This window comes from Aedes albopictus, chromosome 1 (genome assembly GCF_035046485.1).
Source record: "Aedes albopictus strain Foshan chromosome 1, AalbF5, whole genome shotgun sequence".
Classification (NCBI taxonomy): domain Eukaryota; kingdom Metazoa; phylum Arthropoda; class Insecta; order Diptera; family Culicidae; genus Aedes; species Aedes albopictus.
The window spans coordinates 116,089,535-116,116,527 of NC_085136.1; the positions used below are offsets into that span (position 1 = coordinate 116,089,535).

A 26,993-nucleotide genomic window follows, 5' to 3' on the forward strand; every position below is an offset into this window, starting at 1 on the left:
ATCCGCGCCCAGGTTATTGATTCGCTATTTCTTCCTTCTCTTTCTCTTTACAGATGGTACATTACGTGTCCGCGTCGGCCCTCACCTCCCAGAGTAACCTGTCGGCGGCCAACCAACAGCCAATCACCTTTGGCCAGCTGCTGCGCAACGCCGGCAACATGGGCGACATTCGGGACTGTCCGGTAAGTGTTACCTCTTTTTCTGAGGGGCTGGGGTTCCGCCCTCTTGGACATAGTAGATGGATTACTCGTTAGGTTATGGTACGCGTTCGACAACTGCAACTTTGAATGTTAGATTTGTCAAAATTTATGACGGCTGACAGATGTCAAGGAACTAGTGAGTGCCTTGCAAACCAGCTATGTTATCTAGCTAAACAGGACATTTACAGGCTGATTTTGACCGATAATACAAAATACCTAATGTGCTAGAATGATTCGCAGATGGATCCATGCCATTTATCGAACGTCTACTGTATCCACACTCCCAACTAGTTGCGCAGTTGTAGAGACCTTCGATCGCTAATAGACCCCTCGTATCCATTCAATAAATCTAAAGCAAAAGACTTGTTCTGGAGCTGTGGCTGCAGCGTCGTCGTCGCAACAGGTTTCTCTATTTAAGAAGGAGTGCCACCGTACAGCGCAGTGGTCCCATTACCTATTAGTTGTTTTAGTTTCAAACAGTGGGGTGACACGGCTGTCAAACTCGGTACATCGCCGCTCCACCCAACATCATTTTTGGTACGGCGCGTTTTGGTACCCACTTTCTGGTCGGTTTACCCTACCTTGCTCCTGATTTTCGGGTGTGTGTCTCGTGTGTTGCTAGTGCTTATTTCAGAAATTACACATTTTAAACGAAATCGTTGTTTTTGATGATTGTTTCTCTTTCTTTATCACTTTGCACGATATTATATGAGGCAGCGAAGCAGCGTCGATGTTTCCAGCGCATTTTTTCCATGAATTAAGCAATCAAAACAAAACATTGGACGCCATGTTGAATGAGCCTCTGTACGAATTGGCCCTGTCCTGCTCACTCCCACAGAAAATTTGAAAACACCGCGCACAGTAAAAGTCACATTTGAATTTTACTGTGCGAACTGTTTTCAAATTTTCTGTGGGAGTGAGCAGTACGCCAGATTCGTGCAGAGGCTCATTGAATGCTGGGTAGATGATTCTGGCCCTTCGTCATCCCCCTGGTTTCAAATGGGCTCTGTGCAAAGCATAAAAAGGCACACACGTCCGAATCTAGATCAAAGCATACTTACGCGACGGCGCGCATGTAGATTGGCGCAGTAGGCATTCGCTCGCGCGCGCGCGTTGACGGGTGCTAAACAATTTCGAAATCATGGCCAACTGCGAAACATTCGCTATCTGTATTCTGTACCTACTAGTAAATAATCCACCGTTGTTCAGCGTTGCCTGCTGACGACGACGTTTCGTTTAGGATATTTAGATGAATGTTGATATTGAACGCACGCACCGCCGTCAGCGTCGCCACTGCCACCGATCCTGACCTGCGTCGTTCAATGTCAACGGAGCGGCTCGCCGCCGCAGCGCGTAATGAGCTAATGAGGACCCCTACCAATGAACGGGCTATGCCGAATAGAAAAATACTATTTGTGGTATCGTTAATACTATGAAACAACTCTTCATGTGATAATGATGATACGAGTGATCGACCATAAATTTATGTTTGAATAATAAAGACTAATAAATTTGATTGTGTAGCACTTTCTATGTATTATAGCACAAATGGTAATGATTCAGCTAATGATACATGAACAGTTTTAATAACACAATTTTCTTAAAATTTAACTTGAAACAACTTGCAGATGATTTTTTCAAGATATTTCATAGCAAAAATCCTGGAAAAATTTCCAGCAGCGTCCTTCTAATTTCTTAGCTCAACGCAATCGTCTAAGTTTCTAATCACAGCCTAAGCATCACTTCATTAAATAGTATATAGAGTTGACAGAATCTGGCAAATGTGGACAGGAGGATTTGGTGAAACATTTCAGTTTTGCTTCTTCTATTTTACTGTATCATGAAGCTGATGCTATACAGACTATAGAGTAAATCATTCCGAAAATGTTTTACCATTATTTATATGGTGACGATACTTAACAACCCATTCGGTCTATCATGCAAATTCCGCAAAATGATAACTGTTATCATCGGTATGATTCGTTGCATCGTAATTTTTTAATCCACACAAATGATAAGGAGACGATAAACTGTATATTTACTGTATAATATCGTTTCATTCGGGCTAGCCTATAGGACTTCTACGCATTGGCGATAAGTTCGTGTCCGAAAGCACAACTCAGGATTTTGGTTGGTGATTGCAAAACAGACTGTGAGGGAGATTGAAGGTCATCGACCAATGCAATGGCGCATATTTTACTCAGAATCATCCATTGGTTACATTTGTGTGCACTTATTGTGAGTAATCGTTGTCCTCGTGGACGGACAGTCAGTAATCCCGTTGCACCATCACTCAGTCTCGCACCTAATTGGGAGACGTGGTCGGAGGTAAATTTGTACGCTTTGACACTATGTATTATGCGACAACCTACAGGAATACATGGCTCCAACAGCCCTGGTACATATTGATGGAAATCCAGTATTATTATTCTGGAAGTTTGGAAGTTTTTGAAAAATTGCGACACCCACATATATGTAAGCATTGCAAACTGAAGAGAATGAGATATTCTTCAAAGATTCGTTCAGGGTTCTGCTGGGACTGGGAGGTCTACCCGAAATTCCTCTACAAATGCTAGTCAGGGCTTCCCGCATAAACGATAACCATAAGATGTGCTAACCCACCCATTCGGGATACAATTTGAACAGTATGTGGTATTGTTGAACCGTTTACAGTACGGTCCATGTATGGTGTTCGTTTATTAGGGTTCTTAATATTGCATTGCTTCCGGGATTTTTACTGAAACTTAAAGAAATTTATGAGGCCTTGACGAGGTGGTTCCTTTTAGCATCCCGTATGGAACAGCTCGCTGACGTAGTGTACGGTTTGGGTCAAAAATGACTAATGCCAAAGGAGAGTTAAGGTATGCTTCAGGGACATCGAGGAGAATTTCAGACGGGTTGAGGGGAAGAGGTGTGTGGTTGAGATTAATTTTTGAGAATTTGAAGTCCTTTTAGAGGTGTTTCAAAAGATTAAGGAGTATTAAGGAGTGTTTTAGAAAGATTTAGGAAGCACCATGGTCGTACGTGGACGAAACACCTCTGAAATTCTAGAAAACGTCCCTGCGAACTCCCTGAAGTGCCACTTAGACTCATTTGAATCTTCCTGAAGCACTTTTGAGGCCCTCTAGAACCCCTTGGGACCCCTGATACGCCTCTGAGACTCCTCTGAAACATCACAGAAATCCCTCTGAGCTCACCTGAAACTTCTTAGAAACTCCTATGAATACTTCTAATACTTACAACGCCCTTGAGACCCCCTGAATACTACCGAGGTCCCTTGAAACAACCCTGCATCTCTCTGATTCTTCCTGAAACCTCTTTGAAACGCCCCTGAGATCCCTGGAAGCATCCTGAAGGTCTCTTGAATCCCCATGAGAACTCCCAAAGCGTCCCTGAGAGCACCTGTATCTTCCTTGAAACACCGTGAAATTACTTTGGACCCCCTGCCTCTTAAGACCACCTGAAATGCCCTTCAGACTCATTGAAGCTCCCTGGAACTCAACAAACCCTTCTGAAACATCCAGAAACGGCCTCAAAACCCACTGAAACCCTCTGCAACCCCTGAAATCCTTCGAACTCCGTGAAACGGAGCTGGTGTGATGGCTCAGAACATGACTATCACGCCGAGGACCAGGGATCGAATCCAACTCCCGACAAACTCACAAAATGTGTGTTCTCTCTTTGGAAGAGAGGCAAAAACGGGGTCCCGAGGTGAACTAGCCTAACTGGGCTTAAAATCTCGCTAATACAGATGAAAGAAAAACCTTCGTACTACAAAAAAAAACCTGAAAGAATACCAGGGAGAAGCTACGAAAGAAATCCATGCCATGTCAGAAAAGAAACTGATGGAAATCCCTGGAAGAGCTCTGAAAGTAATGCTGGACAAAACCACCGCAGAGGTTCCGCGATAAACTTCGAGAGAAATTTCGTAAAACATCAGGAAAAAGTTCCAGGAGAAGTTAATGGGATAATCCTGTGAGAAACTATTGGAAGTAAGCTCGAGAAAACCTCCATTAAGAATCACTGGAAACCTTCCGGAGTAATCTTGAGAAATCCGGAACGTTTAAAAATATCTCGAAAAAAATCCTGGAAAGAACTCCAAGAGATAGCCCTCAAGGAACATTGAGGAACATGAGGCATTTGTGGAAAAACTTCTTAATCATCTAAGAGCAATTCCTTGGTGAATTCCTTGGGGATTCCAGACGAAATTTCTTGGGAATTCCAGGTGGAATTCCTTGGGAGTTCCAGACGGAACCCCTTGGGAAATTCAGATATAATTTCTTGAGAACTCCTTGCGAATTCCAGACGGAAGTCCTTGGGAATTCCAGACGAAATTCCTTGGGAATTCCAGACGAAATTTCTTGGGAATTTCAGATGGAATTCCTTGGGAATTCCAGACGGAATTCCTTGGGAATTCCAGACGGAATTCCTTGGGAATTCCAGACGGAATTCCTTGTGAATTCCAGACGGAACTCCTCGGGAATTCCAGACGGAATTCCTCGCGAATTCAAGACGGAATTCCTCGCGAATTCCAGACGGAATTCCTCGCGAATTCTAGACGGAATTCCTCGGGAATTACAGACGGAATTCCAGACAGAATTCCTTGGAAATTCCAGACAGAATTCCTTGGGAAATTCCGAAGGAATTCCCTGGGCATTCCAGGAGCAATTTCTCGTGAATTCCAGGATGAATCCCTTAGGAGATCGAGCAGAAATTCTTGGGGAATTTCAGGAGGAATTCCAGAATGATGTTCAGGAGATACTCCGGAGAAGTTCCTTGAGAATTTCCATGGAATTTTCGAGCAGAAATTCCTTGTGAAGACCACGAGAATTTTATGGAGAAATGTCTTGGAAATTCCGGAAGAAATTTCGTAAGAATTCCAGGAGAAATGCCCTTTCGCGGACAATTCCTTAGCAATTTCTGGAGTAATTTCATTCAAATGTCAGGAGAAATTCTTTGAATATGTCAAAAGGAGTTCCTTGAAGAAATACAGCAGGAATCTTTGGAGAATTCCAGGAGAAGTTTTTTGGAGAATTTTAGGAAATTTTGGGAGAAATTCTTTGAATATTTTATAGAGGAGTTCATAAGAGATCTCCTGGAAGAGAACATTTAATTGTACTCTGTTTGTGAACTGGTCGTGGCCATACATGTCTCTCACGAAGTATTTCACCAATTTCGCCTGGATCCTGGGCCCATAACCTACAGAAGTTACAAACTCACAAGGGTCGCTTATTCCCAAGGGACGTATATCACTATTCCGAATCAAAATCTTACCAGACGAAACTATTTCCATTGTATTCTCAGAGGTTCGACCTCTAAATTCTGTAACTTCTATCTGTATCTAATGCTTCTACCACAACTCGCACATGTATGTCTACTGCATGCAGGTCCGCAACTCCTGTCTGGCCACTCTATGCCAGAAGTTCTGCATCCTTGGTGGCATCAACCTCGTCAAGTCCGTCTTCCACCAATACCACACATGTTTCCAATCCAAGCTCACTCTAGTCCAGCAGAGCACAGCCGATCTGTCGGTCTCGCGAGTTTTACCAATGCGTACGTTTTCCGTGTGCGGGATCGACGACTGTGGACTATTCTACGTAATGTCAGCAGTTCGAATCCGTAGCCCTACCAGTAGGTCAGCTCCTGAGGCACGTTCTCCTCCGTGACTCGACCAAAGTTTACGTGGCCAGGCCGGTCTGCTTTTCAAACAAGTCGACGTCCACGTCCAAGTCCATGGACGACTTGCCAATTCCTGCGTTTCTAACTGCTCTCCGTTGGATCGTAGCCCGCCGTCAAGAATCGTAGAACTCCATTCCGACAACGCCACTACCTTTAAAGATGCTTCGCATGCGCTCAACAGAGTCTACCGCATGTTGGAGGTAAAAGCCGTTGATCGCCAGAAAAAGATGTCTCCTGGAAGGTCATTCCGCTTAGAGCACTAAACTTGGGCGCCTCTGGGAGGCTGCGATCAGTTCAGTGAATTCAGTTGCTTCAGCAACATCAACCTCGTCTACGAGAAGCTCCAGAAATTGTACCTCAATTCTCGCCCCCTGACGCCGCCAATACCAGAGGATCCCGTCGATATAGATGTCTTTACGCAAAGGAATTTCCTCATTGTGAACAATGTTACCCAGAGTACCAACATATTGGCCGCTGGGGAAACGCGTCAAGCTCCTTTCTTCCCGGAGAGGACAGTGTAGTGTTGTTCGTATCGTGACACTCAGGACAGCGACATCCAAGATACGGCCCCGGATCTACTGAGCTCCTGTGCCAACGTAGTCTCTCATTGTCCATGGCAAAGCTATCCGTCCAGCCCAAAATTCAGCAGGACGCAAACACCATGGCTTCTCTCCAATGTTCCTAGTTTACAAAGAGTTTTGAAATCGTTGAAAGCTACTGTTTCAAGTTGGCAAAACAGCATTCTTGAAGCAAGTTTGATAGTTCCTGCGATGATTTTTTTTTTTTATTCTTAATCACTTAACCTAATTTACAGCTCTTTTGTCCACTTGGGCACTACGTGAGCAATTCCAATTGGACGCTGCACTTACACTTTTGTACAGCGCCTATATGTATTCTATTCTATTTCAACTGTATCGAACTGGTGCCTTGTGCTGCTTCAACTTTTCTACCCTGTCCACGGTAGAATGATGAGCACGATGATGCTGCTGGTTGGCTGCTGTTCCTTTTCCAGTCCAATTGGGGGTCGTCCATTATGAGTTGCGGTTCGCCGATATCCAAATTCCGGGTCCGTTAGAGCTATATTATATGCTCCGAAAAGAGGCAGGTGCCAGCTGCTCTCGGGGGGAAGAGCAACTGACGAAAAATTGCAAGTGCCGGGGCTGGGTTCGAACCCATGACCATCCGCTTATGAAGCGAACGTGTGGACCACTGCGCCACGGGCCCCGACTGCGATGATTTTATGCTTCCGAATTCAACGTACGTCCAGTTCGACCTCCGTTTCTGTTCATCTGACGATTACTTGTCCGCCGCCTTTTGGTTTGCCATACGCCAACCTAAAGAATTATGGAGTCCTAGATGCGACTTACTAACCAGAGGTTCAAATGCATCCTTTATTGAGTACAGAATTCTACTAATCATTAATTATTAAAGGAAAACTGCACACTTTGTTTCACCCTAATAGTTACTTTCCTACATTGAATTTTCTAGCATTCATCACTATTATTCTCAATATCTACATTGATTCTCTTGTCTACTCTTAGCCTAAATAGTTACAATACATTTCAAATATAAGTAAAAATTTGAATTTCTTGATTTTCTTTCATGTTTTGAATTCGCCCAGAAGCAAGCAATAAAAACTTTTACTTATGACATCAGCTCATATATATATTGAAAAACTTTTTAGAACCTTTTCCATGGTACATTCATTATGATGTGTCCAGTCATCGGCTTCTGCACTAGAAAAAAAAGCCCATGTTAGAACAATTTGGAGTACAAAATAAAGGAAAAAAAACTGTTGTTCATACAAGTCGTATTTATATACTTATACTGAACGCCATTAACATATACTGAAAAAGTCTTCGGTATACAGCATTCTTGAAAGAAATCTTGATATATCCAGTTTCTGTGATGGTTTTAAGCTTCCGAATTCAATAACGCGCCATTGTTCGTACCTTAACTTCGTCGGTGCCTTAACTTTTCATCGGTTGCTACTTTTTTCGTTATCATCAAACCTGTTTTCCTGTTTAGCCTTCGTTCCCGTTCATCAGGCGATTACCTATGCTCCACCTTTTGGTTTGCCAGTTCAACCAGCAGGGTTATTGAGTCCAAGATGCAACTTACTAACCAGGGTAAAGGATCCAATGCATCCTTCATTGAGGCCAGGATTCTACAAATCAACCAACTCAGAGATTGCGCTATGAATCCGTTTTTTTGAGTCCAAGATGCAACTTACTAACCAACTCAGAGGTTTTCAATGCATTCTTCATTGAGGCCAGGATTCTACTAATCAACCAACTCAGAGGTCATTTTATGAATCCGTTATTGAGTCCAAGATGCGGCTTACTAACCAACTCAGAGGTTTTCGGCGCATCCTCTATTGAGGCCAGGATTCTAACAATCAACCAACCCAGAGGTTGCGCTATGAATCCGTTATTGAGTCCAAGATGCGACTTGCTAACCCACTCAGAGGTTTTCGCATTTCATAGAAGTCAGGATCGAACTTATCAACCAACACAGAGGTTGAGTTCAAAAACTGACATACTAACCAACTCAGAGGTTATTCTATGAATCCGTTATTGCGTTCAAGTTGTGACCAAAATACTTAGTGCAACCAGCTCAGAGGTTTTCGATACATCCTTTATTGAGGCCAGAATTCTACTAATCAACCAACTCAGAGGTTTCTCTTTATGAATCCGTTGTTCAATTTATAGCTCGAGTTACCGACAGACTTGAACAAGTCATAAAATTTCAATACAAGAATTTCGAATGTTGTACTGTTCGAATCAAACGTCCAATTCAATACTTAAATGCAACGTAAAAAACAAGGTCAGATTAAGAACATTTTTACATGTTTTCAATGCGCAACTAATTTGTTAGCAAAGATACAAATAATATTAAATTTACTGATTTTACCGATTCAACATCTAATCAGCTAGAAACTCCATTTGACATTGTCAGTTCCTATGCACGAATAACTTCGTTTTTGCGTTTAATATTTGTTTGCACAAATAAATTGAAAGATTATATCGAACAATGCAGCGGTAGTAGAAAATAATATATATAAAGCAGCACGTTTGTGCAATTACAATCAATTTCAATAAAAGTTCAGCTATTCAGAACGAACAATAGTATGAATAATCTTTTTGCGTGCAAAATGAATCCACAGAACTTCTTAATAAATCTTGCACGAAAGCTCACTAAATTAGATGCCGGTTTACTCACTTGACGTACAGAATAGTAGTTATATGATGAAGATAATTATTTCTCGCATTGGTCATATATGTATCTAAATGCTCATATGCACGTAATGTGAAACAAATTGAAAATTTACAAAATTTTACTTTTTACTTTCAACTTGAACATGATTAAAAAAAAACAATGCGCAGACCCCTTGTGCTGCTGTCACTTCACCCAACTAACGAATCGAAGGTTGTGGCTCAACGTGCGAATTCCGACTGTACTACACAAATGGTATATTATTAATTCTTCAATGAGTCCAAAATGCTACTCATCAACCAATCCAATCACAGTTCTTAAATATTGTCTATCCGGTTGGAATCAAGACAGACATTCAATCAAAAATTGCCATTCTCTTTCTTGATGATACACAGAATGGTATAATTATAAATACTATCGTCGGTGTATGATACATTTTTATTATGAGTATCACAAATGCACTAATAAAAAAAATCTCGCGAGATTAAACCATTGATCAATTGTTACTGTTACTGCACCACTACACGGCTCAGAATACTACATCTACAATTCTTTGAAACTGTTCCTCAACCTTCAACTCTTCAACCTGTAGCCACTTGAAACTACAGGGGATGGCCAAAATGTTTGGGATAGGCAACTTTTTTTTCTCTCACAAAAAACTTCAACAAGCTATAACTTTTCATAGAGCGCATCAAAAAATCTCAAATTTTGACTGTTTGTCAACCTATTATGTGTGCATCATTGGTCCAAATTTGGGCTCGATTGATTAAGATTTCGCAAAGTAAGAACCGTTCGGGTAAAACATTATTTTTCAAACAACTCATTTTTGAGCTGTCATATCTCGGAAACCAGTGAACCGAATTGAATGAAATTTTGAACGTACACTGACAATATGTAAATGCTTCACAAACTATTAAAACATGGGTACTTTTTAAACGTTGAAAAAAAATATCATGGATTGACACTTTTCGGATTTTTCTCGAAAAAATGTAATTTTTTTACATCAATGTCAATAAATTTTAGTGTTGATATCCAAAGATTTTCCACTTCTGTTCTCAAGTTATCTCTAATCAGATATATTAGAGCCTATTTAGATTGAAAGAAGAACACATTTAGTAATTTTTGTGTGGTATTGTAAATTTGACTTATTTTCTTCTATATTGGCAAAAAATTCAATCCGGTATAACTTAATTCGCCGTGAGAAAATATTATATTTTATAACGTCGTATTAAGTATCAATATATTGTTGATAAACGTTAAAAAATTCATTCAATTCGGTTCACTGGTTTCCGAGATATGACAGTTCAAAAATTAGTTGTCTAAATAATAGTGTTTTACCCGAACGGTTCTAACTTCGCGAAAAATTAATCAATCGAGTCCAAATTTGTACCAATGATGCACATATAATAGGTTGACAAACAGTCAAAATTTGAGATTTTTTGATGCACTCTATGAAAAGTTATAGCATGTTGAATTTTTTTGTAGGAGAAAAAAAGTTGCCTATCCCAAACATTTTGGCCATCCCCTGTATATAATAAAAACTTACATTTCAGTACAATTCATATTTCATGATTTTCATAAGTATTAAGAGCTGATAGTTATGATTGCAAAAATTTCATTTTATTTTTTGACCTTTCACTTTTTTCTTGTGTTCACCTGATGTAAACTTTTAAATTTCAATTCATTCAATAGCGTTTGTTATTGTGAATAACCGCTTGAATCTTAAATTATTTTCCAAACCAGCCAAAACAGCCTCCACAAATAACGTACACATTCAATAAGTACAATCGAAAACTTCAAAAATTTATAACGCAATTTTTATAATACTTCGAGTAAAACAATCTAAATATGATCTTTTTTGTAAAACATAACTCATTGATTATTAGCGATTCAACACCTATTCAGCTAGGAACTGTATTCGGCTTAGCAGTTACTGTACACGTATATTTTCGTATCTACTTCAAAAAAATTATGCACAAATTAATTGAAAAGTTAGGCTATTTACCTAAATGTCATTTAAACTTCGTCATTTTAACTCTATGTTATTGCGGATTTTACCCCGTAATAGACTCACACGCGGAAAATTTTGTCCCACCAAAATATTCTCCATCCGCTTTTCCCTTAGATTGGGTTTTGCCACCGCTAACGAAAACAGCATTGAACGCACACTCTCGGTTGGTGCAATGAATGCCTGGTTCGTTCAGCTGCTAACTGGCATGCATACTGACGTGTGAGTATTTATTTTTTCTCTTCGAAGATTTGCGCGAAAGTCTATCAACGAATAAAAAAAAATGCAATAAATGTAATTGCATAGTAGTCATTCTCACACTAAGAAAAAAAACTAGCTTTGAATCAAGCTCTGAATCATATTTCAGTTTGATTAATTATCAAAATATTAATTCGTCATTGAATCCAAAATACTTTTTTTCAACCAAACCACTCAACGCTTTTCAATACTTTTTAAACACACATGTGCATTTCCGAAATATCAATCAAATTTGGCATAGAAAAGTATCGTAAAAAATAAGAAACATGAAAAAAAAAACTTTAACAAAATATGAGAAAGATTTGCACTTAGTACAATTCAAAGATTTCAACATACGTTATCAGTAACCTCTTCCAAGTCACAGTTGGTAAATTCTCGGATACATAATCACCGCTGTTTTACGTGTATAACTTACGCTGATCTTTTCGTAATGGTCATACCGGACACTTTCTACCAGTTTGGTGTCGCTGGTGTGGAGCGTGTCCTCACATTGAATCTAGTCCGCGATATCTTTTGCTGTCGATCAATCTCGTGGCTTCCGTCTTGTTCCATCCGCTTGATTTCCGACAAATGACGATCGGATGCATAAAATCAGCGACCACGCAGGACAACGGCTTGATCCACGACTCGGGACCGACGGGTGATCGTTGGAAGGATGGAAACGAACACCGGACAGGGGCGGGCTTGGCGAACAGCGACAGGACTCGAACTTCTAGAAGTGACCAGGGACGGAGCAGGGACACTTGAACCTTGACTTGACAGGACAGGACAGGGACGGGGACCAGACTTGACTTGACGACAACCGGAAGGCGAGGGAATTTTCTTGTGGGGCTTGTCCTTACATTGAATCTGGTCCGCTTGTACACCGCGAAATTCTTGATATTTTTCCATTCCTGGGAGCACATGCGCCATGTCGTGACCCAATGTGGTATTGTTGAATGGAAGTTCAGGAGCTTTTCAGTGAGATAAAGTAAGACGTTTTTTTTACATAACTAAATTTTTAATCATTGCGTTTTTGTCCGTCTTCTACAAGTTCCGTCACAAAACTAATATTTTTTCCTCCTGAAAATCATCGCCTACTAAAGTTTTCAAATGAACCAATCTTAACATCAATATTATTGCAGCCTATCTCATTCTCTACAACAAGTATTGCCAACTTTAAATTGTTCTGCTGAAGCGATAGAACTGCTCTCGTATTTCTTGTATTGCAATTGTTTCCTTGATCTGTAATGTTTCGACGGGAAGCTCGATGTTTTCTACACGATCCGGGAATTCTGCCACCCAAATGATCAGAAGTTCGAATACTAAGAGGGTACTTGGACGTTGCTAAGTAGCCTTAAGTAGTTATCCGAACTTGTAAGTTCACATAAGAGTCGGGAAATGCGTATAAGCAGCTTGAAAGTTCCTAACAGTACCTTAAACAGCTGCTTGGGATGCTCCTTTGAGCTTTACTGTGTCTGAAATAAATCCTCATCCTTTCAGAACTTTACCAGGACACTGTGCAATTTGTCACGTGGAGCGCAACTTAAGGTTACACGGGATGTAATCTGTGGTATTCCTTCTGTGAACATCTACAGTTTCATAGATTTTTCTCGTTGCACGTAACCTGAAAGCCATCCAGATTTACTTCTGTCCATCCACCTTCTTGGCGGTAAAGCACCCCTTTTATCCTGACGGTCTCGACACCTTCGATTACTCAACCAGCGGAGGTCCCCCCAGATGGCAAAAGGCACAAGAACCAATAATCCAAGAGAGGATGTCGCACATAAACCTTTTACGTCTTCGTCGTCCTATAACTTTTGTGAAGTACCCTCACCTCACTTTGTACCCTTTGTCGTCAGACCCTCGATCAAGACCTATCTCTTTCTCTTTCGCTCACACGACGATCCCATTCGACATTGAAACATTGACGCGCGCGCGCTCGCTTTGCCAATGCGGATATTTTCAGCCTGCGCTGGATGTTTCTTTCCGTCAACACAGTCATCCATCGCAGCGGTGGAAGCTTGGTGGATGGTGGCGGAGCGCTGCTGTAGCGGAAGAGCCCGGCGCGGCGCAAGCAAGACGAAAGTGGTCGATCTCGAACTTTGCACTCGCTGACGGCCAAATCGGTACGCTGCTCGTCCGGCTAATTGCATACCAATATGGTTTTATTGAAATCCACGTCTGTCTTGTGGATGTCATTGTGGCGTCGCTCGGTATTGTACATTATGGGTAAATTAGCGTAGGGGACGTTTGGGATATTGGGATGCCGGAGCAATTTGATTGGACTTCGAAGTTTCGAAGAGCCCCGTTCTCTCGTACAATCAAAAAGAGCTATGCGACTTCGATTCTGAGTACCGTCAAACGGGGTTACTTGCAACAGCGGTGTAACTTGCAACACGATGACATACACTAAATGTGAAGCATTTTCTAATAATACTGAAAACTATTATACCCTACTATTTCGGTTATAGAGATTATTTGTATCAAAGATCGATTTAGTATAAAAATTAGCTTTGTTTCTTTGTTTATGGTTTAGCTACACTGTTAAAACGGATTGCTCATTTTATGCCATAAAAACAAGTATGAAAATCGTGCTTGACCTCTCCCTTATGGTAAGTGCGATAAGTCTGATGACCTTGCTTGTAGTTAGGGTACCTAATAGTAAGCTTAGCTAAACGATAAAAGTTTGATAAACTTATCGACTAAGTAATGCAAAAAATCATTATTATATTCGACAACCACTATGGGGTAACTTGCAACAGTTGAATTTGACGAAACCTTCTATTATTTATCTTCATTTCACGATATACTTGACATAAATAACCGAAATGGATCATTTATTGATTACGTAACGCGTTCATTTTCAAATGACAATTCATTTTTTAATTGTTTTGCACGTGACCTTCAAACATTGTTAGGAAATACCAAATTTTGAAGTTTTATTCAAGTTTCATCATGTTTTTGTTTATGAACGCTGTAAAGCAATCACCAATATCAATTCCGAACCTAGATGGAGTAAATTATTTCAGTTTAATACCCAAATTAGCGAGTTTGAAATTTTAAAAGTAGAATAGGTGTGTTTCAATCATGTTAATTTAGCTGAAATTGCCAAACACCACTTCAAACTGAAATCTACTTGAAGATGACTCACTCTACCTTTTCAAGAAATGACAATAATCATTGTTGACATTTTGTAATGAGTGCTAAGTCACGAGAATCATATATATTTTGTGTTTGAGGGACGTGAGACCTGTTGCTAAACGATATACTCTCTCTTGCAATAACTATCAATCCTTTCATGAAAAATTATATGTTAATTGGTTAGTTTACATCTTTTCATGGTATGTTTCATGCATAACATCAAACATTTACAATACGACTAAATACTAGAATGTTAGTGATGTTTAATGATAGCTAACTTAGCTTCATGTCCTATGTTGCAAGTTACCCCACAGATGGGGAAACTTGCAACAAGCATGTATTTCGCACCTCCTGATTAGGTGGCAACGAATTTTGGTAAACCAAGTGCTGCATAGTATTCTACTCGGGGTAATTAGCGTACACGATGCTTCACAGGATGTTTGAAATGTTTAGATTTTCAATGATATTGCTTCAAAGTCGAAAAGTGTTGCAAGTTACCCCATTTGACGGTATCCGAGTTTTATGGCCAGGCCATTCTTCAAGATGCTGTTTGCGCCAAGCAGAAATCAAAGTGAGAGGCCTACTGCGATCGATGCTGCGATGATGCCTGCGCTCGTCGAGGAGTAATTCGACAATGATTTTTCATAAGGGCCTAACTGATTTGATCGATTTCTCTTCGTCGACTCTCTCTTTCGCTAATAACTTGATCAAAACAAACAAAATCATTATTCTTTTTGTTTCTAGAGCAAGATGTAGTCGTCGTCTTCGCATTTCAACCAAAAAATCTTTGGAAAATTTAATACACTTTCCGTAATAACACAAAGAGAGGATCGATGAAGAGAAATCGAAAATGTCAGTTAGGCCCCAATGAAGAATCAGTGTCGAATTAACGAAAATGATTGTTTCTTCCTCGGCGATTTTTTGCTGTTATTCACACTTCATCGTTGAGCTGAGCTGGGGGCTGAAGTCCGTTGCTTTGCATACCTACGTGCTGCCATGCCATGCACTCCGGTCGCTCGGTTGATTGTTTTGGCTGACTTAAAAGGAAGTTTTGCACGTCGTTGCTTCAAGTGGGCATAATAATATTTTGCCATCTATGCAAAAATGTAATCCTCATGCGATTAATCATCCAAAACATGTCATAATTCAGTCGGGTACTGGCGGGAATGGAACGAGCTCAGCCAGCTGACAGTACAAAATCTAGTATAAAATAATTCATTCCGTCAAGGCCAACTAGATGCGCGCGAGGTGGTGGTTACGTAGAATGCGCCCGCCATATCCAGACTGTTGACGAAAAAAATGAGACACAAAAATGGTCGCCCAAAATTTCTGCTTCATTTGTTTATAGAATCTCCTCTTCATTGCCAAATGCTTGTACTTTGCCCTTGACACCGATCCCCAACTTCTATTGAGACTTTTTCCCACTGTTTCTTCAAAATCAGCACGTTTTTGAATATATATTCAACACTTTCCTTACCTTCACTAAACCATTTGTCGTCGATATTTGCTCTGCCGCTGTTTGACCGACACTGGATCGTCTGGTCTCCGGAAAACCGCCGAGCGATGCAAACCCAGATGTTTCTCGATCTTTCTGTAGGACGCAGTTTGATTTTCCACAAAGATGCACCCAACTTTTTGACGGATCTGCTCTTGTTTCGATGCCATCTCTTTAACCACTTGACAGATTGTGATGAAATCCTGTAAAACGTAAACATCCCAACTAACAATCACTCATTTTACAAGCACCTTTACGACGAATTGATTCAGCATGATGCTGAATAACATTTGGATATTTTTCAGACACAACCTTTGTTCGGGTTTTGTTCACACAAATTTGGAGAAACTTTAAAGCATAGTGTTGTGTACCAACTGAAATGTTTGTTGTTAAATCGTTTTACAAATACATAGTAAAGCTGTTATTCAGCTTTAGCAAAAATGATTAAAAATAAAAAAAATGCAAAATTTTTCAATTTCCACGAGAGCTTATAATTGGAATGCTGTGAACAAATATTATGAAATAATAACTACATATAAATTTACCTAAATCCAGATTCGAACTCGAGACCCGTCGATTGCCAGCCGCATGCCTTCCTATCTGCGCCATCCTAGAGATGGTGAATTGCAGCGCTCAAACCAAAACATAAACTTCCCGTGGTTTAATAATGATCAGACTCTGACTCCTATACAGCAGTGGTGAATTAGCACAACATTATGGTTAACGACTGAACAACAGATTAATTCAGCTGTTGTTCGGTAAAAAACACGTGTTTTTCATCATGTACTCTGAGTCGAAGTATGATGAAACGAAAGCGCTTATTTGACTTGTGAAAAACACATTATACAGAAACATGTCCTAATTTTTACATGAACTTAACAAGAAGCAGAAAAAAGTATTGTTAAACTATGTTGTAAAGGAATTACTGCGCGTCGAATAAAAATATTATTAAACGCTTGAAGAGTGATTTAAATTATCATTGTTTATACCAATACGAAAAGTTGAACATTGGCTACTTTTTCACTTGAAAACGCATTTGTACAGTAATGTGTACAGCATAATTTTAGTTCAGCTATAATTACTATTATACAGCAACAATTCAGCATGCATGCTTGTTTGCGGCTGGCGACTGTTAGTTGGGATTACACTCTTAGCTAGTTTCAGTGAAAACTTCACCACCTGTTACCTACACGCTAAAAAGTTACAAACTAATCAATGTGTCTCATTTTCATCGGAGACGCTGTTTACATGCATGTCAAACGTCAAACTTCAGGCCAGAGCATGCATCCAGCGGTTGCTTTGTTTCAGGAACCGAATTGTTTCGCCGAGCGAGCTGCAATCACACCGCGTTTGCTTTGTTTTCGGGACGGCATTTATCTCGCATGACGACGATGCGATGGCCAATCATTATTAGTGGTCAATAGGCTCCTAAAGGCCTATCTCAATTTCTGCATAATTCGATCAAGCATTGATTAAAACGACATGTTTACTCATTTTTTAAGTATTCCTATTAGGTAAAGCCCATAAAATATATTTTCAAAAATTTTAATAATTTTTGCAACACTCCTTGTTTAGCACTAAATTTTGGGTAAATTTTGTTTACCGTGTATGTCAAACAGGAACATTTATTGTCAAAAGTGAGCCAATGTGGTGTCTTCTGCAACCCGCCGTTTCACTTTCGTTACGTCAAGGTTGACCTCGACTGTCAAACAAGACCTGCTCATCATTATTTTATTTTCAAGTTTATTAACTATTCTGTTATTGTTTAAGTATGGAAAAATTACCATTGAGATCAGAAAAGCATGCTCTTTCGTGTTATGCAGCAAAACCGGGGAAATATTTTTCATTTTAGGACCCTATTGGTAGAAGACTTAATTTGTTGTTCAATTGGTCTCGGGTTCCGCATGAATTTGTTGCACAAATTTGCTCCACGTGCAAGAAGGGCTGGCTGAATTAATCAATTGCGGTCACATATTTATTTCTATAATTTTCTGCGATCGTTAATCGACTAACGCGAAGAAAACCACAAAAAAAAAACGACGAAGAACACGGTTGTCGTTTGCGCGCAGGTATCGCTAGAAAAACTAGTTTTCTGCGATATCTATGAATGAAAACCAACCCTAACCTAGTTTAGCCGATAGCGGTTGCAGTTCGCTTGGGTGACATGACTTTATTTATTCACTACTTGGTATAGGCGAGGTACTACTCATCGTATTGACTCCGCGATGTGGGTGCGGTTGCACTTGTAATTACCTGCAGTGGCGACAACTGCAAGCCGAACTCGTTATGCCTTATTGGACACGGCGGCTGGCGTACGGAGCCCGCGCACTCTACGCTCATTAGAATAATCTTGCAACCGCATGGCGGCGGAGTCCAGAGGCGGTTTTTACATCTATAATGTGCGACCGGTCTCTAGCGCGACAACTTTCACTGCGACTGCGGCATTTAATGCGACTAGGCAGGCTTTCTCAGAAAAAATCACCCTAACGTAATTGTCTTTTTCCTTCTCCGTCCAACAGAATGCCTGCGGAGCCAAGATCGGAATCCGACGTGCCTTGCTTAACCGTCCAGATGTCGTCTCGATCGGTGTGGTTTGGGACTCGGAACGTCCGGCCGCCGATCAGGTGCACTCCGTCCTAAAAGCCGTCGGAACTTCGCTTCGCCTGTGCGACGTCTTCCACCAGGTGTCCGATCAACGGTGGGCTCAGACCGTCAACCACGAACTGGTCGGAGTGGTGTCCTACTACGGCAAACACTACACGACCTTCTTCTTCCACACCAAGCTGCGCGTCTGGGTGTACTTCGACGATGCCAACGTCAAAGAGGTCGGCCCCAACTGGGAAGGCGTGGTGGACAAGTGCTCCCGAGGACGCTACCAACCGCTGCTTCTGCTCTACGCACTGCCGCAGCCGCAGCCTCAACCACAGCAGGTCACCGCCCAGGAGCTTGCCGCAATGCAACAAGCTCAACACCGGAGAGCGGTGACTCCCAGCCCCGAAAAGGCTCCGATCGGTTCACAGAACCGCAGAGCCATTACGCCAACCCCAAATCGAGCGGTCTCCGTCTGCGACTACCAAAACCTGAGTGTCATCCAGAGCAAGATCTTCCCCAACGAAGAGAAGGAAAGCTACATTAGCCGCAAGGCCGTCCAAAACGTCCTCAACGCTCAACAGTACCAGAACCTCTCCGTCATCCAAGATAAGATCTTTCAGCAGCAACAGGACACTGACAAGTCCGATCAAGGTGGATACATCTCCAAGAACGCCCTCAACGCTCAAATGCGCAAACAACCCATGAATCTCCATCGAAGTCTCAGCGCCGAATCCGGTCAGGTATCGCCCCCCTCATCATCCACCTCCTCCTCCTCCCCCGACGGTCTCTCCATCCCGGATCACCTCAACCAGCCGCGTCGCCGAGACTCCGGCAACTGGAGCGGCGATCGCAACTCGGCCTCCTCCTCATCCTCCACCACCCTGGACAACCCTTACCTCTACCTAGTCGGCAAACGCAACGGCAGCGTACCCGCCAGCCCCACGCGCCAGGGACAATTCTACGACGCCGGCTACGATTCCTACTCGCTCTCGTCAACCGATTCCTTCCCTCCGAAGCACCCGATCAACGGCAACAACATGCACCTAGCCAAGATCCCCGAATCCGTCGTGCTCAGCGGCGACTGCGAGAAGCTCTGCATGGAGGCCGATCAACTGCTAGAAAAATCCCGCATCCTCGAGGAAGCCCACGATCTGGAAACGGCCCTAGTGCTGTGCAACGCGGCTGCAAGCAAAGCCCGCGCCGCCATGGATGCTCCGTACAGCAATCCGCACACGATGACCTTCGCCCGGATGAAGCACAATACCTGCGTCATGCGGGCTCGATCCCTGCACCGGCGGATCCTCATCGAAAAGGGCGGCGAGATCATCAAAGAGCAACAGCAACAACACCAGCAATTGGCTTACAATCTGGCCGGGATCGGCACTGGTGGAATCGCTCACCGAAGACAAAACAGCAAGGAGAAACTGCTGAGTAGCGGACGTCAAAACAGCAAGGAGATGTTGCACGAGTCGGGAAGTTCAACTCTGACGCGAAGCTCGCCGTCCAAGAGCATCGAGATCTACGCGACACTGCCGAAGAAGAAGGTAACGCTGAAGTTGGTCGAAGCCGAGAACATCGAGGAAGTGATTCAGGGCACGGTTGATGTGAAACCCGAACGGGAAAGCCGATCGCTGTTCGGGCGGAGTAAGGACTCCAAGGAGAAGCGCAGCCGCAGTGAGGATCGCAACAAGATCAATCGGGACTTCCAGCTAGCGGATGCATCGTTGGTGAATGCGAAGGATACTCTCAAGAAGCACAAGGAGGAGAAGGAAACCGACAAGAAGGACAAGGACGCCAAGGCGGGAAAGAAGCAGCACAAGATTAGGCGGAAGCTGCTGATGGGTGGGCTGATCCGGCGGAAGAACCGATCGATGCCCGATTTGACGGAAGGAGCGGGTGCAGCGGATGAGCCTGCCGGAGGTATTATCCCACCGATCAAGCAGATGGTGTCGATCGATGACAGCACGGTTGGACTGAGTCTAGCCAAGGATGCAGCTAACAGCGGGTATCTGTCTGAAGGACACTTCGACTATCAGGTAAGTTCTTTAGAGATTGAGCGAGAAGACGCGATGTTCCATGCAACGAATGTTTCTTTTTTCAGGTATCCAACACCAACCCGAATCTGGAGCGAAGTAAGCTGATGCGCAAAAGCTTCCATGGAAGCGGCAAAACTCTCACAATCCCGAAAGTGCCACCGCCACCGCCCGTACGGGTGGGATCATCCTTGACTGCTCAACAACTTCAGCAGCAGCAGCAACAACAACAACAACAGCAGCAAACTCAGCAAATGCTGCAAGTGCAGAAACTACCCCTGAATGGTGCCAATCTCCGTCACCTGGAGTTCCAGGAAAGTCATCCACCGGCTTCTCCGCTGGAACCGTATCACAAGGCAAACCTCTCCAATCTCTCAACCATGAGCTCGAACACCAGCATGAGCGAAGACTCCTGCCAGACAATAATTACGACCTGTGCCGTGGTCCACCAGGAACAGTCCCCTATGAAACCGCAAGATCAGCAGCCCTACTCATCATCAGCTTCAGTCGATGAAGTTGACTCGATTGTCAAATACAATAGCGCACCCAGCAGCAATAGCAACGGCCCCACCCAAATGGAGCTGCCACCGTATCCAAGCCCGCCGTCGACCACGTGCCATTCGCGTCAGGCCAGCGAAGATTTCCCTCCGCCGCCACCGGCGATCGACTTTGAACCACTTAACGAACAGCTAAGCGAAATTCAAAGTCTTCAGCAACAGCAGGGAAAGAGTACGCAGCCAATTCATCCACAACAGTACCACGTTCAGAACACAACAAGCATCCTGGCACAGCTACAAGCCAAACAGCACCAGCTGATGATGAACAAGTTGCGCGAACAGCAACAACAGCAGCAGCAGCAGCAACAACAGAACAACAACGCCAACAACCCCATCAGCGCTTCCGAGATCCTGAACGAGACGACCCGTTCGGAGATCTGGCTGAAGGAACTGCAAGCCAAGCAGATCGCACTGAAGCAGCAGCAACAGCAACAGAATCAACCACAAGCACAGCAACAACAGCAGCAAAGTATGATGCACCAGCAGCAGCCAAGCAACGATCAGCGAAGCGTACGCGATTTGGCGTCCAGATTCGAGCAGATCAAGATGGCACCAATGCCGGCGCAGCAGACGCAACAACCGTCTCAGGCGCCGCAGCTACAACCGACGCAGCAGCCAAGCGTGGTGGCTGCGCCGACGATACGTCCCTATCCAAGTCAGGAGCTACTAAATGGAGTCACTAAACAGGTGAGTTGTATTGATGATCTTATTCGCCGGCAGCCGTTGCTTACACATTCAATTTATTTCGTTACAGACACTGCCGCAGCCAGCACAGCAACCACCACCGCCCAACGTACGAACGGGCATGAGTGGTCTCCTGACGGATCAGAAGGCGAAACAACCATTGACGAGCACGCTGTCGTCGGATACCGTCGCCAGCAGCAGTTCCAACGCACAAGATGGAGTGGATGAAGTTGACTGCAGAGCGGCGTACAAAATACTGCCCAAGCCAAGGTATGATATTGCCCAGTCTCAGATTCAAGAAGAGATTCGAGAGGTCGAGATGCTGAATCAGGTGGTGCAGCAAACGTTGAACAATTCTACTAATAGCAACACTGTTGCGAATGCACTCAATAAGAGGACAAAGAAGAAGAGCGTGTCGTTCTGCGATCAGGTGATACTGGTGGCAACGGCAGATGATGGTGAAGAAGATGACTTCATTCCGAATCCGATACTGGAACGCGTCTTGAGGACGGCTGGCAACGGTAGCGGGGATGCTGAAGAGCGACAAGGACAGAACTCTCCGCAACCTGTGTTGTCCACTAGCATTACGTACCACCCGATCAAGACACCGGCAGGCGGGCAGTACTCACTGGCTGCAGATATGCACAAGCAGAACATGGAGATTCAACGACAACTGCAGCAGCAACAACAGCAGTACTATCAAGCTCAGCCGCAACAGCAGCCCAATGACAGCTATCAACAATACTCAGTCATTCCAAGCAACGCTGCCGTGTTCAAAAATCAGCAATTACAACAACAGCAGACGATATTCAATGATAACTCAATACCGAAACCGTCAATCTACCAATCTCCTCCAATGCAACAGCAGCAATATCTACAACAGCAGTCACAGCAGCAGCAGCAACAACAACAACAGAAGTTGCGGCTATTCGACGACAGCAGTAGCGAACACAGTTACGACATGAGGTTAGCTCCACCAACATCCGCTCCATCTAGCTACGGAAGTTCTCCGTACATGTCCGTCCCATGCCCAATGGATCAAGGCTTCCAAACGGTCTCCGCGTCACCAACCATAACCACCAACACGATGGTCATGAATGGCTCTCCGAATCCAGCTCTACCGCTAGGTATCCGGCAGAACCTAACCTCAATGATGCACCAGCAAAATGGATCCGTCCTGAGACAGCAGCAGCAATCTCCCCTGATGGTATCGCAGCAACCACAGCAACCTTCCAATGTCTACCAGAAGCCGCCTATGCCTGTCAACTACACGCAACAACAACAGCAGCTGAACATGATGCCTTACAGCACCAATTCTAACCCTTACAATACTTACAGCACGCAGCCACAGCTGCAGCAGTCTCCCCAACAGCTTCCATCGCCCTATCAGAGGGTACCATTGCCTCACTATCAAGACTCCCCTTACCATGATCTCCCCCTGCCCCAACAGCAACAACCGCAGTCTCCTCCTCATCAGCAGGTCTACCTCCAACCCCAACAGCAGCAACAACAGAAGCCCCAACAAAAGAAGGTGAGCTTCGAACCGGGCACCAAAGGTGGCTCCGATTGTCCACCATCACCTCAACCTGTCCCATCCTCCAACCCTCAGACTCTCCCCCCGACCGACCCCCAACAACAACAACAACAACAGCAACAAGTCGGACTCCCGGTCACCCGGGTAGCCATTGCCACCTACAACAGCAACGCCATCGTCAAAGCCTCGGCCAAGGCCGTCCAGTGCAGTCTCTGCCGGAAGAAGCACTGCATCCTGCCGGCGGTGTACTGCACCGATTGCGAGTTCTACATGAGCCGCTTCCAGGGTCCGATGCGGAGGTGATGCAACCCTGCCGTCCCGGAGCTGCGGTGCGGACAGGTGCAGTGTGAGTGCAACGGTTGACTGCAACTTCCAGGTGCGTTTAACCGTGTGCTCAGCTGTGCTGAATTGGGCCGGCCCAGCGTGAATAGCGTTGCTTCGTGGGGAATTTGAAGGGTATAGGAAACGTGTGAACAATACAACAGGACATATAGCGATCTGCCAACGGTCGAAACCTCTTTCAATCAGCCGAAGAACTTTCAGTCGGATTTAATTACCGATTATTCGTCACAACAACATTCACCAAACTGAAAAATTTACTCGAATTGTGCATAGTTTTCACAATTGAACAAGTAAAGAATATTTTCGAATAACATTAGAATAATTCGAACTTACCTTTGGAAGCGAAGCATGCGGTGAAAAGTTTGGCCGAACACTAGCAGCACGAACACAGCTCACAAGCAGCAACGCAATCTTCTCGCACAAAATGCTTTACAAGACTGACAGTTCGTTTGACTTCGCACTTCGTCGCCTGCTTTTCTTTCTGTTTGTGTGCAGCAGCTCAACACCGCTTCGCCTATATGCCCTGTTGCCTTTTTCACATATGTTCCCTATAGAACCCACATCCCAAATTCGGTCTCGGCAACGAAAAAAAAACGAAGTGCAAATTAGTTTGTGTTAGCCTATAGGAAAAACAAAACGTGCCTTTCAGCGGGGATCCACCAGTCCACCGTTTAATGTTCCGACTGCTGTGAATCCAACCTTAGGTCATTTTTTTTTGTAACTTTGCGGTTAATTTTAGTTGGTTATTTTATGCCTGCGGTTTGAAACCGCCTGTTGGGCGCTCGTTAGGGATAACTTATAAAAAAGCAAAATTGATGCGGATTTTAATCATTGAAAAAAAAAACTGGCGAAGCTTCTTTTGAAAAGAGGCCTATCGCTGCCGCCGTTTTAGTGGTACGTTACACGTGTGTACAGACAGTTAGAAATGGGGTAGAAAAGTTTTTAGGTTGCTGTTTTTTTCTTGGGAGAGATTGTGCTCCTGTCGAATGTGATATCTACTTTTTTGCTCGAGTTTATATCTTTATTTAAATTTTGTTTTTCGTTCTGACTCGCGGAGTTAGATTTTAATTGTATTATAAGACAATCAGAAATTCGTCCAATTAGTGTAAGTAAATAGACCTACTAGCGGTTAAGAGACTTAACGAACAACCATTCCCGATACTGCCCATTAATGCATTTTATCCATAGAGTGACCTTACTTGTTAGTTTTAAGTTTTAATATCAAGTGTATAAAAGACACGAACTCCAACTTCGTCGACATTCCAGCTTATATATGAACAGTTCTACTTAAGAATGACTTAAACACGACAGACCCGACAATGGAAACTAGCATTCCGAACGACCAAGCGTAAGTATTATACCTAATGCAACAATTATACAACGTGTGAGATTTGAAGTCTAATCTCCTCTATTTGCAGAGGATTTTATCCTCTCGTGAACAACTTTCGTGTACATTTTGTGCTATTTCTTTATTTTTATGCTTATTTTTATTATAGTGTTTATTTTAATATTATCGACATATGATTTATAACGAGTATTTAAAACAATGAACAAAAAATAATGAAATAAATTTCCTTTCTATTTTCAGAATAATAAAAAAACGTGTTTTATTCGTTTTGAATATTGAGAAATTCCATTTTCTACCACGTTTGTATCTATCTCTTCTCATGACACTCAAATTCTCACTCTCACTCATGAATCTTGAGCATCCTTGGCGGTACACGGAACTACAAATCAACCCAAATTTAAGTTGTTTTGACGCAATCCCGGTCTTCCGTGGAATTACTCAAATTTGCGTTAAACAGCGAAAGTGGTGAGTGAGTAGTTCTCGTTTGAGAGCGGCAAAAAATAAACCCAGTGATAAGTTATTTTCACCCAACGGAGGCCTCAAATGACGCAAATTTGGGTTAACTCAAGAAAACCCAAATTTGGCTTCTTCCACTGAAGAACAGCGGATGCGTCGGTGCTTCTCTCTTTGTTTTCGTCAATATTGCGGTGGGGTGAGGGAGAAAACAACCCAACTTTGAGTTAAAACTTTAAGCAGTTTAGCTAAATTTGAGTTTTTAAAACTTATTCTTTGGGTTATAATATTTTTCCGTGTATCTGGTACAATGCGACAATGAGCCATTTTACGAAGTGACAACAATGTTGATGATGATATTGATTTTCACGGGTTATTGGACACTACCTCCTGTCAAAATTCATTCATAAAATCGGCTCGTAAAATGGACTATTGCAGTCGCTGGTACCACTTCTCGTGTGCCGGGGTCGGCGACAGTATAGCGCAGAGGTTCCCAAACATTTTGCTATCGCAGCGCCTTTTGAAATTTTCAAAAATGTCGCGGCGCACCAACAACTTTTTACAACGAATTTTGATGGTTTTAACACTTCCAAGTCAAAACTTCAATGTCATGTTTTCTTTTGCTTTTTAAATCAAAATTGCTTAAAGATTCTCAGATCCTTAAAAATAACTTTAGAGGAAGTCAGAGCAAAACTTACAAATTTGAGAAATAAAGTATATAGTTAACCCTATTATAGAGAAAAAGATATAAATATGGATTGTTTAATCTTTTTTCCGTATTTTTCACGATAAGAAGATGAAACAGCCTACAGCTAAAAATTCCAATAATAAAGGCAAGAATTTACGGTTGTGATGAAAGTAAACTTGTCGTCCCGAAACTTTTGAGACAGTGAAGACCGGGAGATTGATAACACAAGTTTACAAAATAAAATGAAAGTCGTGAACTTCTGTCAACGACCAAAATTTTTGAAGCACAATTTAGTGCTGATTTCGAAACCGACCTTCAAAAAATTTTAAGTAGAACAGTTTTTGAGTTTTAGCTCAATATCGAGTTTTGCAACTTTTCAAAATATGTAATTTCCTCAAATTCAAATATATTGCGTTTTGTTCAACCAATTTTAAATCTTTTTCCATAAATTAAAAGCTGAATACAATACCATTCGATCATCTGAATACAGGTTTTGCGTCAGATTGATGAAGTTCAAGATATTGGCGAGTTTTAGGGGCGATCTCCTTAAATTTTATCTAAATTTCGAAAAAAATATGAAGAAATGTATTTTTTTCAATAAGAAAAAAGCAATTTAAAAATTCTTTCTCTACGTTTATTTGACATACCATATGTGGGTGAGTTACAGTAAAAAATTCAGCTCAATCGGAGCATTGATTACGGAGAATGAGATGTGTGAAGTGAGCGACTTTGCTTAAAAATAGAACAAAAATCGATTTCAAATCATCAACCTTGTATGGAAAG

The 26,993-nt window shown here is 42.6% G+C and overlaps 1 protein-coding gene across 1 annotated transcript; it reads left to right on the forward strand.

The window, feature by feature from the left end:
- Nucleotides 1-25,401, forward strand: LOC109402224 (uncharacterized). The gene is made up of 4 exons (XM_062845225.1): nucleotides 1-182; nucleotides 18,499-20,607; nucleotides 20,673-21,848; nucleotides 21,916-25,401. Exons 1-4 carry the CDS (start codon nucleotides 54-56, stop codon nucleotides 23,680-23,682), a joined length of 5,181 nt encoding a protein of 1,726 aa, XP_062701209.1. The 5' UTR covers nucleotides 1-53; the 3' UTR covers nucleotides 23,683-25,401.
- Nucleotides 25,402-26,993: the final 1,592 nt, after the last annotated feature.